Genomic DNA, 13,382 nt, shown 5'->3' on the forward strand with positions numbered 1-13,382 from the left:
TAAGAACCGTTAGAATATTAACTAAATGAATAAATTATTTCCTTTCAAATTAAGCTTAGAATATGTGGTAATCATGATATCAAAGCATGTGAGAAGGAATGTTAAAATATTAACTAAATTATTAAATTATTTCCTTTCAACTTAAGGTTTTAAAACAAAATAGTGATCATGATATCAAAACAATAATCTAAGTTCTAACTCACATATGAGAGAGAGTGTTAGAATTAAATTAAATGATTAAGCTAATAATTTCTTATCAGCTTAAACTTTTTGGACAACGAATGATTTAACAAATCGATCAAGCATATCATACAAGAGGCCGGTGCCCGAGTAACAATATCTGATCACAATCACAGACAGATTAATATAAAAAAAAAATGTGGAAGACATTTGGTAGAGTAATTATGAGGCTTAGTGTCCCAATACAACCACACGATTGTCGAGTAACTCGGTGTCTGATGAATCATAAAATGGGTTAACCGAGCCAGCTTCATGGTAAGAGAGTGCCATCCTGTTGACAACCTTGTAAGAATCATCCACGTCATCATCCACCACCTCCTCCTCCTCCTCCTCCTCCTCTTTCCGGCAGTGGTCGCCTTTCTCGTGGTGGATACCTTCACATTTGCTATCATCGTGTTTGACTGCATGGATAGGGGGATACTCAGCAGAGTCATCAGCCTCAGAAACTTTGATCAAGAGTAAGCAAACTAAGAGTGTCATCAAACCAAAAAGAACCACTCCTCTGGATATAGCCATTGGTGGATGATTGTGCTAGCACCAGACTTCCCTGTGAATGTGTGATTTGGAAGGGAGATTAAGGAGTTGGGGTTTAAAGAGTGTTGTTTACTATTTTAAGGATCCGTGTTTGTGGCCTTACAGAAGTATTGCTTGAGTTGAGCTATTCTTAAGGCACAGCAGTAGGAAGTTAGTTGGAAGGGTAACTGTCCACCATGGAAAACATGGTTTTTAGAACACCTTAAACTGACATGTGGGACATGTTTATGGTGCCCAACCATTAAAATGTAACCATCAGCGAGGGTTCGACTCTCCGCAATGGAGAATTTTCACATATGCTTGATTAATATTAGCCGTCTTGGATTCTCATTGATACTCTGGTGCGACTGAGTCAACCTACGGCATAGTCGGACTTGAGAGAGGCTAACAATTCTCACTGTCTAAGCCTCTCATTTGCGGCTCCAAGCAGGTAGGTGCTACTATGGTCACACCCAAGTAGAGTAGCCACAATTGGTTTTCTCGGCCTACCCTTTTTAATTTTTTTTTTTTTGAAAAAAAAAAAAAACCCATTAAAATGTAATGCCAAGCTAAATTATCATTAGGATAGCAATTTTTGTTCACATGTTGTTTTTGAGTTGTCGAACATGATTATAATGATATGTAGGTCAATTCTAACTCGACCTAATTAATTAAACGGATCAAACCTCTAAACTCCAACCCATTAATTTTCTTGCTAGGTTGATGTCAAATTAATAGATTATGTCAAAAATTATCAATCTTAAATGTCGTGTGTCGAGTTCGGGTCATATTGAAGTATAAGGCTGACTATATAGATTAACTACAATTTGACCCATTTAATTAACCCTTCAATCTTAACTTGCTAATTTCACGTTAAGTTCGAGTAAAGAATTGTCAACCCTAATTGATAGGACGCGAATAAAGAAATACTAAATATAAAAATAAAACTAAAAGGAAAATGAAAAAAAAAAAAAAAAAAAAAAAAATCCTATATTTATGACCTCAAATGGGAAAATAAATAATCATATACAAATAATATTGCCTTACAAACTCATGAATTTTAAATTTGAAGAATTGATATTAAGACAAGACATAACATTGAGGTCTGTTTGTCCACAACAAAAGGAAGCTAATGAAACTCGCCCACTTCGATCTTCAAAGCCAATAAGATTTTATTACCAAGATGGCAAGATGATATTAAGGCTTGGAGCAATATTCTTCACTAAATAGATGATAATCAGCCATCAGGGCTTCACATAGTATAATATGGTGGATGCTGCTACCATACTTGGTGTGAAATCAGGAAACCTTAATCTTGAATCCTGCTGTGACAGGTTGTTTGTAATTCTCTCTGAAGGATATAGAAGTCTCATGACCTTTTCCGCAGCAACGATCTGTTCTTCTCGTAGGCCTTCATTGTGCATCAATTCCCTGCATTGAATCATGACTTTGGAGTTGTACACAACTTCTGAGAATAAACAATAACATGGTCCAGTCTGTATTTCAGATTCAACAGCAGCTTCTTCTTTTTTATAAGTAATAATTTTATGGAAAAGAAAAACTGGTACGATTCTTGTACACAAAATGTATACAAGAGAGACAACCACGTTGTATAGTGTCAAAAATCTTAAGGCCTGTTTGGGTGTGCGTTTGAGGGGTTTAAAAGTGCATTTAACACTCAAAAAGTCCGTTTAAAAAAAAGTTCTGTTTGGTAAAAAAATTGAAAGCGCTTTTAAGGGCTTAAAAAACCTAAAAATAGTCAAAATGCACTTTTAGCAAAAGTTTTTAAAAATGGCCAAAAAAACGTTTTTTTACTTAAAAACTCTATTTCTCAAACCCAATCCTAAACAAGTTCTTAAAAGTTTACAAGGTCTAAAAATTCAAAAAGCTTTGCACTTCTATATGTCCAATAATTCCAATCATACAATAGCAAGAAAAGAATCGTACATGAGCATTGAGGCAAGCTTTGTAGGTGTGCATGCTTGAAAGAGAGCTTCAGGAATGATAGCTGAATCCAAGAGAATATTGGGGAGTGAGATATGTGATATCTTTGCTTTGTAACGAATAATCCATTGAGTTAGGAAATGGGCTCGATAAGCAACAACACAAGGCAATCGAGCAAGCTGCAACTCCAAAGCAACCGTACCAGAAGCACATAATGCAACCCTACTCGCCTGCAAGGAGTTCAATTTAAATCAATAAGAGTATTTTGTTCACCAAGAATTGAAATCTTATCTCAGTCAAGTCTATCTAATCCAGGTAATATAATAAGATATTTTGTTTTTAGCTGCAACTCAAGTATCCAGACCCACAACCAGCTAGATGTCAAATTTAATACTGCCAGGTCTAAGACATAAAGAACCTATATTTGACACACCAAACACCAGGTCTCAAGGAAAATTATTAATATTTCAAATTCTATTCATAGATTAAGAAACAAAAATGGCATAAACAATATGCATCAATAGGATTTAATAGATAAAACTTTTTTGGAGATACTTCGGCTAGATCATGATGAACATACGCTATCTGCGCCTTTTCATTTTTATTCTAATAAAATAAATAATTGATTTGTCTGCAATCACAAGATAGTAACAAATCAGGATCCAACGATCTCTTATTCTGCTTCAGCTATACAATTTTTACAAGCTGAATATTATAAACGATTATTAGACACAGAGGAGAAGAGGACTTACACTGAATGCATCATATTTCAAGTGTGGTAATCCCCCTGGAAGTAATAGAGCAGGCACAGGCCACTTATGAACAATTCCAGTGATGTACTTCTCTACATGCTGATTTGGAGCAACATGGATGACTGCCATCAACTCAGGAACCAAGACTTTCAACAATTCCAGAGTGTTTGCAAAGATGGAAAGCATTTGCCTGACCTCCTGTAATCTGCTTCCAGGAAGCAAGCTAATGACTGTGGCTCCTGTTAAGAGTAAATTAAATGAAGCCTTAATACAATGTGGTGGTATGGATTTCAATGTGAAAAAATAATACACATAAGTGAGCGCACAAAAACCCAAACACATACATATGACATCAGCCACAATAGTTCAAGAATGAGGAACTTCCCAAAATAGTCTATATGGAGATAATGCGAGCCTTACAACTTGCAATTTAGTAAAAATGTCTGTCACATAGACACCTGATGAGGAAGAAAGTAAAGGTGCATCCTCAAGAAGGTACAGTAAAAGAAATCATAGTATGCTAAATACACGTAAGAGTTCCACTCTATTCATCTCCATCAACCTCCCTTCTAAAACCTACCTGAGACTGGTGTAATCTATAGTATAATGTAGTAAATTACCATGAGATGGATAACAAAATACAACCTATTCAATAGAAATATAAGAACCACTCAGCTAATAGAACTTCACCATATTAACTTTACCTGTAGGTATTGCATTTTTACTTCGGAAATCTTCACAATCGCGTTCTACCTTCCACTCATGTGGTGAGGTATCCTTTACCTAAACACAAAGTCACTCTGATGCATAAGAACTGAATCAACTATATATGAAGTCAATTTGAATAGCATTAGCACTAAGAATGCTATTAAACTTTTTTGGTACCCCTTTCAACAAAGAGATTAAAAAACAACAAATATATCTGACTCCTCCAATAAGTGAACTCAATTAAAGAGCTAACCAGTATATTCACCCCAGAATCAAAATATGAATTCATACCAAATTCAATTCCAAAAGATCTTCCAGAATGGGGTGGCCCACGAAGGTCGCAGCCATGCCATTTGATTTGCAAACTTCTTCCTCGTTTGGAAGTATGCAGAATACTTGATCCACAAATTCAGCTAGGCCTTTGAGTCTTGCTTCACCCCCTTTCCATGCCCAGAATGACGGTGCTACATAATGGAAGTGTACTGGACCATCCAACCCTTGCTGACTGTAATTAGCTGCAAAAAGGATCCCCCAATTTTCCTACACCATACTTTTGATATAAGCAGCTTGCAAATAATGAACATGAGTTAAAGAAGCTGGTTCATATTACCCTTTAACTGCTTTAGGAGACGAAATGAAAAACCCTTCGAGTCCACTGTTACAACAACATGGGGTTGAAACAGAAAAGCAGCCTCTATTGTTTCCTTCAGCTTCAACTGACATTTTCAAGTTTCAGTATTAAAATCTAGGCTAGATAATATTGCATTCTCGCACAAGTGCTTTCCTTCACACTACAAGATAAATATTTCAGCAAAAAAGACCACATATATACAGGTTTATGTAAGCTACTTTGTGGCTCATTACTCACTCTGATTTTATTCAGATGAGGCAACAACTCCCATATCCCCATTACAGCAATATCCTCCATAGGAAATAAAGATTTTAACCCTTGCCTGGACATCATGGACCTGAACAGACACAGCTGCGTAATATCACAAATGGAATTCATAAAGTAAGGAAAGAAATGACAATTCACAATGAGTTCATACCTAGAAGTTTATATTTAATTTCACATCTATACTGCCAACAAGCTGAAGAAGGTGATTTGTCAAAATTCATTCCAAGTTTAAATGCTAAATCAGTAGTTCTTATGACTTATATTATGCATAGAGACATGCTATTCCTCCATCTCCCATCATCTCTCATCCATCTCTTTTTCAAATTCACCATTGGATTTGTAGGACCCACATGGGTCCTATGGATCCAATGGTGAATTTGAAAAAATATGGATGGAGAAGGATGAGAGATGGGTGAGAGATGGAAAAATAGCATTTCTCTTATGCATATGTCATCCACATAATTTTTTTTCCTTTTTTTCATGCGAAAGATTTTAAAAATAACATAAACAAATTAAATTCTATACACCAAAGAAAATGTTTCAGAGTTAGGACATGAAAAATATAGCTATATATGAAAGAAAATTCTTCAGAAGAACTACATCCGATGAAAAAGCTGGGAAAGTAATAGCTTACCCTCCAACACCAGAAAAACGGATAGGAACTGGACATAGATTCTTTAAAGATGCCATGAGCCGAGAACCAATGGTATCCCCAGAAACCTCTCCAGCAACAATGAAGACCCTCAGTTCCCCAGCTTTCGTGGCCATATCTATCACAGCTCTGCCTGAAACTGATATATATCTTCTCGGCAGCCTCAAGAGGCCCACATTATTCCCACTGTTCAACTTCCATATTGTTCTGAACAACATTTCCAAAATATCCTGAGCATTGTACCCACAAAAGAAGCGTTTATGTTAACAAACTTCACACCATGAGAAAAAGTGAAAAAGTATTTATATCACCAAAAAAGAACTATAAAAATGTAATCTACATTTTATTCTAGTATACGTTATTTCTTTTATAAGTAATTCAATCTCATAAAAAGGGACATAGGGGCACGACTCAAGTATACGGGGAGGAGTATAAAAAGAACTATAAAAATGTAATCTACATTTTATTCTAGTATATGTTATTTCTTTTATAAGTAATTCAATCTCATAAAAGGGGACATAGGGGCATGACCAAGTATACGGGGAGGAGTATACAAGAGAAACACCGAATCAAGAAATAGAAGAAAAACACAAATCAAGAAACTCTAAGACATTAGAAAAAAGAGAACAATTGTAAGCAGCTATCCAAACATAAAGAGTTTTGAATATAATGGCTTTTAACTCTATCTCTATCTCTTTCCTCTCACAATCTTCGAAGTTTCTAGCGTTGTGGTCTTTCTAAATGCACAACATTTTATTGTAGTGGATGTTAAAGAGTAATCTACCCACAATTTATTATTTTAAAAAAATTAAGAGTAATCAAATCTAAAAAGTAAGCTAATTGCTAACCTGTCATACTATGTGTGAATTACATACAAAGACCATTAAGCATTATTGTTAACAACCAACACAACAAATACATAAGCCGTCTCATACCCATTACAATTTTTTGCTATTAGCATACTTAAAAATGAGTTCAAACAATTAAAGTAACAAACAAGTGCCATGAGAAATTTATCAGGGATAGCTTTAAAGATTATATTTTTTTTCCTTTTTCTTTGTTCCTCTCGTAGCTCTAAATTGAAGGACTATAGGTGCAAGACTCAAACACGGAACACCAAAGATAAAACTTTTAGAACCCAAGAGAGCAACAACAAAAACCCAGAAGGAAAAAAAAAATGTTTTTTTTTATGAAGAAAGTAACTTGAGCAGTTAAAGTACTAGCAAAATTCATCCAAAAAAAAAAAAAAACAGCATTCATATATAAAACATACAAAGTTAGGTATACCAAGCGAAATGAAGATGAAATCATTCCATTTTGGATCAAACAAATACATTTAGCTTTACCAAAGAGAACGCAAAGAACTTACAGTTGAAGACAAAGCTCTATGAGCTGTGGAGAGCGAAGGGGTTTCGTAAATTTAGTACAGTTTTGGCACCAAGAAGAAAGTTCAGCAGGGGCTGGGGCTACATAAAACCAAGTTTTTGGCTGAACGGTGTCGTTTGAAAAACTTATTTTTCAGAGATATGGGCCAACTTAAGGTTGACCCTAAACCAAGTGGGCCGATATTGGTATAACTGTTGGGGCATCATGTTAACGGACAAATTGGGCCTCTATTATAGTAGGCTCAAGAGAATCCATTTCATGGTTTATATTACATTTCTTTAATTTAACGGTGTACCTCGTATTAGGTAATTTAAAATTTAAAATGATGTGTAATATATCCACTAATAAACTTATAAAATTTAATCCAGCTCATAAAATGGATCCCCTTCATTTCACTTGAAATTGAGAACATTCTACCCAATTAGAGTCTTAGGTGGGTTGGGCTTACCTTTTGTAATCTATATATGATTAGTGTGAGGAGGAGATTTATCTTATGAGATTTTTGTTAATAATCTTCCGGCATGTTTGGTATATGGATTAGACCATTTGTTTGGTTGCTCACTATGCTTGAGAATGGCAGACTATTCCTCTAAATTGAGCAATAATCATTCTTCTAAAAACTTAGAGGAATAACTATTCTGTGAAAAACATAATGGGTTTGAAGAACATAATGGGTTTTCCAAAAATCTATCATTTTTTATTTATTTAGCAAACCTAAAATTTATTTAAAAAAAAAAAAACTCAAACCATTGGCCACCAAAGAATGTTTTGAAGTTTTTTTATTATTACTATTTATAAATCCTTGGTATTTTAGGATGCATTGTCGCTAAATTAAAGAATATGAACGATCATTTCATTATAACTTATTGTATTTTCAGTAATAGTCATTTTTTATTTATTTTTTGATATATCTACACAAGAGCAAGGAGTTTGAACCGGAGGCCTCCGCTTCATGAGACGTGGTCCCGAGTCAATTGAGCTATCACTTGAGGACAGTAATAGTCATTCCTATCAATAAAGGAATGATCATTTTGTATGCCAAACGTACCCTTATTATTTAGTAATACTTTTGCTTTCTTTCAATTAAGAGACTTGATGTAAATATATAAATTGTGGAATTAGCTTGTAATGAAAGATATTTAAGTCTATACATGAAGTTAGAACTTATAAATTGACTTTGAATTGAAACATTTTGACATTTCTTCAATCAAGCAATAATAAAACTAACAGAAACCTTATCATTGCATTAAAAACCTCATACGGGTTTAGTTGACAAAAGAATGAGCTCCCAAAACATGAGGCCTTTAGAACTATTTGGGATTGAAATTGCAAAAGCAATTTTTTTTTAGATCAGCTGGACGATGGATCACGTGTAAGACAAGAAGAAAATCATTGGATTGGCGCCGGTAGAGGAACTTTCAATGCTTAAGTTAGTAAATTTATTGGTAAAATAGAAAAGAAAGTGTTAAAATAGAAGAAACTCTTATTTTATTTCAGGATTGTCATTTTTCTTTTATATTAAATGTCATCTAATGGGTATGTGATTGTAGAATAGTGCTTTATTTATTTATTTTTTTTATTTTATCATTTCTAGTGAGAAACATTTGTGTTAATTGGACTCGAGCCTTATTTATAGTATCATCGTAAATCAAAAGGTTATATGGTACTAGTGATAGAAAAATAGAAATGTCTCTGGTGAGCTATGTTATATCATTGTTGTTAAATCCGTATTCATCTCAAAAGTTTAAGCTTATAAAAAACGTTTAATTTAATTATTTAAATTCATATTTTAACATTCATCTTCATGTGTGGGATGAAGTTTAATACGAGATATATTTAAGTGAAATGAACGGGAACGTGGAGTCTGAATTTAATTCAAAACTTTTGTTTTGATATCATGTTAAATTACTACTTATTTTAAAGACTTACACTTATATAAAAACATTTAACTTAATCATTTATATTAATATTATAATATCATTTTGATTTTTGACCTAACTTTGTGTGCTCTTTAAGTTTCTGTGATCCTCCAATATTGTCTCTTGACGTGGATCGGCAATCGTGCACCTCTCACTTCATTTTCTTTTAGGCAGTTACCATCAAATAAAGATCTTTCAATAGTTTTCATGGCACCATGAATATCCACATACAGAAGTTCGGTTTGATGTTATTGGTGGGGTTACGAAGATAAAGCTTGTCAACTAAAGGAAGAAAGACATGCTAAACCTAATTCTTTCGCCCATAAAGGAGAAACCCATCAACTACAGATAAATGTCATGGCAATATTAATGTCTTGGGGTGACATTAATCATATCACTAATTTTATTAAGTGGGAAATAAACAGGTTTATGTAAGAGGATATTTGGATTCTATTCTGCCCAGCCAAGTATTCAGACAGTTCAACTCAATGGGCTTGATGTTATTGGTGGGGTTACGAAGATAAAGCTTGTCAACTAAAGGAAGAAAGACATGCTAAACCTAATTCTTTCGCCCATAAAGGAGAAACCCATCAACTACAGATAAATGTCATGACAATATTAATGTCTTGGGTGACATTAATCACTAATTTTATTAAGTGGGAAATAAACAGTTTTATGTGAGAGGATATTTGGATTCTATTCTGCCCAGACAAGTATTCAGATAGTTCAACTCAACGGGTCCATACAACCTCTAGCTAGATCCTACTTTAAGAAGGCACTTTTTGGGCAATAACAAATTATCTTGATTATGCTTAAATTATAAGGATTTTATTACCATTAAAGTTGTAACACTCAACAACTAGATTGAAAGGGCCAGATGTATATTACTAATTGGCTTGCTGTAGAAGAGGAAGAAGAAGCTGGAGAAGCTTTTTCTTCCAAATGCTCTGCCTGTAGCAATAACTCTCTCTCTACAAAGATCTTTAATGTCTTCTTTGCATTGAGCTTGAGCCATAGCTGAAACTACAATAGACTGCAAACTTGACTTGTTAGCCAAAATTTGGCTTTGACTTTTATAGGAGGAAAACTCCTTTTGGACTTGAGAAACAACTTGATCATGATGGAATATATAACTAGAAACCTTACAGCTCCAGAGGGTCTCTTCAAAAGTGAATTAAGATCGAAGAAGCCTTTTGAGATGAACATTCTTTTTAACTGTCTCAATAATATGTCACATTTTTTAATCCTTTTGATATAAAGAATGACCTTAATTCACATAATTTTATAATCTAAAATTGTAAGTGATCCTTAGCCCACAAATAAGGGCTGGGCTGATCTTTGTAGGGCTGCTAAGATAGCTAGCTTAATTGCATAGAATCTCAATCAAACAAAATTCATGAATAAGAATCAGGTCAAGTCACTTTCTCTATTAGAAAGCAGTTCAAGCGAATGGGTCTTATAAGACCCTTCTTTGTGAGGCTGCTTGAACAGCCTAATTATATGAGATTTAGATCATTCAAATTTCGTAGATGTTAAATTATCACTTGTCCCACAAGCTTAACCTGATATGAAAATGTAAATTTAATCATTTAATCGTTAATTTAACAATCCCCCTCACGTGTAAGCTTAAACTCCCTTTTAATAGGTGAAACTCAACATGTAAAATATTTAATTTAAATGGAAGCGAATTGACGGAATCAAGGTTCGATCTCAGAACCTTTGGCTCTGATATCATGTTAAATAACTTGTCATCCCAAAAGGTTAAGCTGATAAGAACCACCTCCTTATTCGGTCACCCCCGAATTACTCTTTTGGCGGGATCAGCCGCTCCACAAGAACAATCACTAAACTCACCATTTTTTTTTAGTTTTTATTTTTTTAAAAAAAAAATTAATTTAATTTATAATAGAAAAAAACAAAAAAAAACACACACTTTTAGCATTGCTGTCAAGACTCAAGATTTAAATGAACTGTTCATATATATTCCCTCTACAATATTCTAAGAATATGAATCCATCAAAGTTGGAATACGATTTTTTTGAAATTGAGAGGAACATGTCAATATTAAAGTTTTGCCTTTCTTTTGACCCAAATAAAACTCTCTATATTTTTGAAATACTGAGGATCCTTCTCTTTCAAAGTTTCCTTTTCCCTTGGTAAGAAGCCCGAATTGAAGAATCGAATTGCCCTTCTCCCTTAAATGCTAGACCTTGCATCTCTCTCTCTCCCTCTCAAACAGTTGAATTTTTATATTTTTGCCATATATTTCTATCTCGACACCATCATATTCCAACTGAAAGTTGTCGGCAAACGACCATTAAACATTCTTCTTATTTCCCCAGTTGACCCGTTGCTTCCACCTTAATTTATACCTAGTTTAAAACTCTGAACATATATACAACTACTACCTGAACTTGTTGAAAGATGGCTTATATATATATATATAACAATATTGCTCTATAACCCATCAGTGGGTGGAGCAACAATTTCTAAGTGAAAATATTAAAAATCATTCAGTAAGTTCGTCCTACGTTACATCTGGTCCTGGATCTTATTTTGTTACAGCTTAGTATCATCGATTCATAAATGATTATAGTTGTAGAAATTTGTAAGAAAAAAATACAAAATCAGTCAATGTAGTTTATTTGTTTCCTAATAGTCAAATTCTGTCTACTGACTTAATAGATTCTGGTAGTGTGACACTTATACATAAGAACCAATAAAATTATGATATATGTTCTATTTAAACCAGTGTCACAGTAATGAAATTTGTTAAATATAATCAGTAGCCAAAATTTGACTGTAGGGATTATTTTTTATTTTTTTGACAAATCTTAAGGACCTCTGAGTTCATTTTGATATCATAAGAAACTAAGAGCATGTTTGGAATTGTGTTTGAGAAATAGAACTTTTAAGTCAAAAGCTTCATTTTTAAGTTTTTGTCAAAAGTGCGTTGTGACCATTTTTAAGTTTTTTGAACTCCTAAAAGAGCTTTTAGTTTTTTTTTTTTTTTTACCAAACAGGTACTTTTTTCTTCAAACGGACTCTTTAAGTGTTAAACGCACTTTTAGATCTCTCAAACGCACACCAAAAAAGGCTCTAATTGTAAATCAAATAAACTTTCCCAATTTGTAATAAAAATAAAATGTGTAGAAAAGTAGTAAAAGCATAGAATGAAGAAAGAGGTACAAGAGATTTTGGAATAAGTCTTAATTACAATCATACCCCTATGATAAATATTTTAAGAAGAAAATCTCTCAAACCCAAGTCAATTTTTTTCCCACGACATACTTCATAGGAAGTCCGTACAATAGTTAAATCTTCAATTGCTTGTGAACCTACCCATTGAGACACCAACGGCTCTCCTTTATATCTTTTACATCCCTATAGTAATTTCACGAAGGTAGAGTTTTCTGAGCATTACTGGGGATTTAGATTTTAGGTATTGAACGGTTCAATACATATTTTTTCTGGACCGTTCATTTTAAATGAAAGGTTGATATCGTGCCAATAATGAAAACAAAAAAACAAAAGAATGTGACGTGGGATAGTTCTGGTCCAACAGAGCTTTCTCCAAATTGAATGAGGATTTAATTTCTAGGTATTGCATGGTACAACATATATTATTTCTAAATGGTAACTCAATTGATTGGAGACTACGTCTCATGAAGTGGAGGTTACTAGTTCAATGAAAATTCATAAAATAAAAAATAAAAAAGAACGGTACAACACATTTTTTCTTGGCCGTTTATTTTAAGTGAAGGATTCATATGGTGCCAAAAGTGCGAACAAAAACAAAAAACAAAAGATTGTGAGGTGGGTAGTTCTGGTCAAACAAAGCTTTCTCCAAATTGAGTTCTCTAATGACATGTGTCCTTTAAACACATGAAAAACACATATTTTTTTAATAGTAAAGACAAAGTTAAAATAAATTTTATTAAAAAAAAAAATCATATGCATTTCACATGTTATTAAAAAAAAAAAAAATAGATACGTCCCCAAGGGGTAGCTCAATCAGCTGGGGGTCACACTTCATAAAACGGAAGTCATTAGTTCGAATCTCCCCTCCCCTCTCTTGTATGGACATATCAAAAAATATAAATAAATAAAATAAATACATAGCATTTTTATAAATTAAATTAGAAGATTTCTCCGAACAAATTTTGAAGGAAAATTTTATCTGTTGTGGTCCGGGTGGTTCAACTAATTAAACAGCTGGCATTATTTAAAATGCCTAGCCATAAAAATTGTGTTGCATGAGACCCTAGTCCCCTTGTATTGAGCCTCGTGGTGGCTAACCGACCGAGTACGTAAGCAATTGACAGTTGCCATTAAAACTCTCAACAAACCAGTTCCCCACAAAAACCAAC

General features: G+C 33.6%; 2 protein-coding genes across 4 annotated transcripts; both read right to left on the minus strand.

Annotated features, from left to right (window-relative positions):
* Positions 1 to 331: 331 nt before the first annotated feature.
* Positions 332 to 775, minus strand: RALFL17 (RALF-like 17). The gene has a single exon (XM_059593056.2). It carries the CDS (start codon positions 754 to 756, stop codon positions 412 to 414), a length of 345 nt encoding a protein of 114 aa, XP_059449039.2. The 5' UTR covers positions 757 to 775; the 3' UTR covers positions 332 to 411.
* Positions 776 to 1,727: 952 nt separating this feature from the next.
* On the minus strand, positions 1,728 to 7,141 carry LPXB (lipid-A-disaccharide synthase B). 3 transcript variants are annotated; one of them, XM_059594303.2, is made up of 9 exons: positions 7,077 to 7,141; positions 5,690 to 5,937; positions 5,026 to 5,125; positions 4,768 to 4,873; positions 4,449 to 4,672; positions 4,154 to 4,232; positions 3,450 to 3,688; positions 2,701 to 2,927; positions 1,728 to 2,184 (listed from the first exon to the last, which is right to left on the minus strand). In XM_059594303.2, exons 2-9 carry the CDS (start codon positions 5,923 to 5,925, stop codon positions 1,998 to 2,000), a joined length of 1,398 nt encoding a protein of 465 aa, XP_059450286.1. In that variant the 5' UTR covers positions 5,926 to 5,937; positions 7,077 to 7,141; the 3' UTR covers positions 1,728 to 1,997. The 3 variants fall into 3 exon arrangements, with proteins under 3 accessions (XP_059450286.1, XP_088372654.1, XP_059450287.1); XM_059594304.2 differs by having other exon boundaries at positions 2,073 to 2,221; XM_088516528.1 differs by lacking the exon at positions 7,077 to 7,141 and having other exon boundaries at positions 5,026 to 5,139; positions 5,690 to 5,812.
* Between the last annotated feature and the right edge of the window lie 6,241 nt (positions 7,142 to 13,382).

The sequence above is a fragment of the Corylus avellana genome, chromosome 5 (genome assembly GCF_965113065.1).
Source record: "Corylus avellana chromosome 5, dhCorAvel1.hap1.2, whole genome shotgun sequence".
NCBI lineage: Eukaryota > Viridiplantae > Streptophyta > Magnoliopsida > Fagales > Betulaceae > Corylus > Corylus avellana.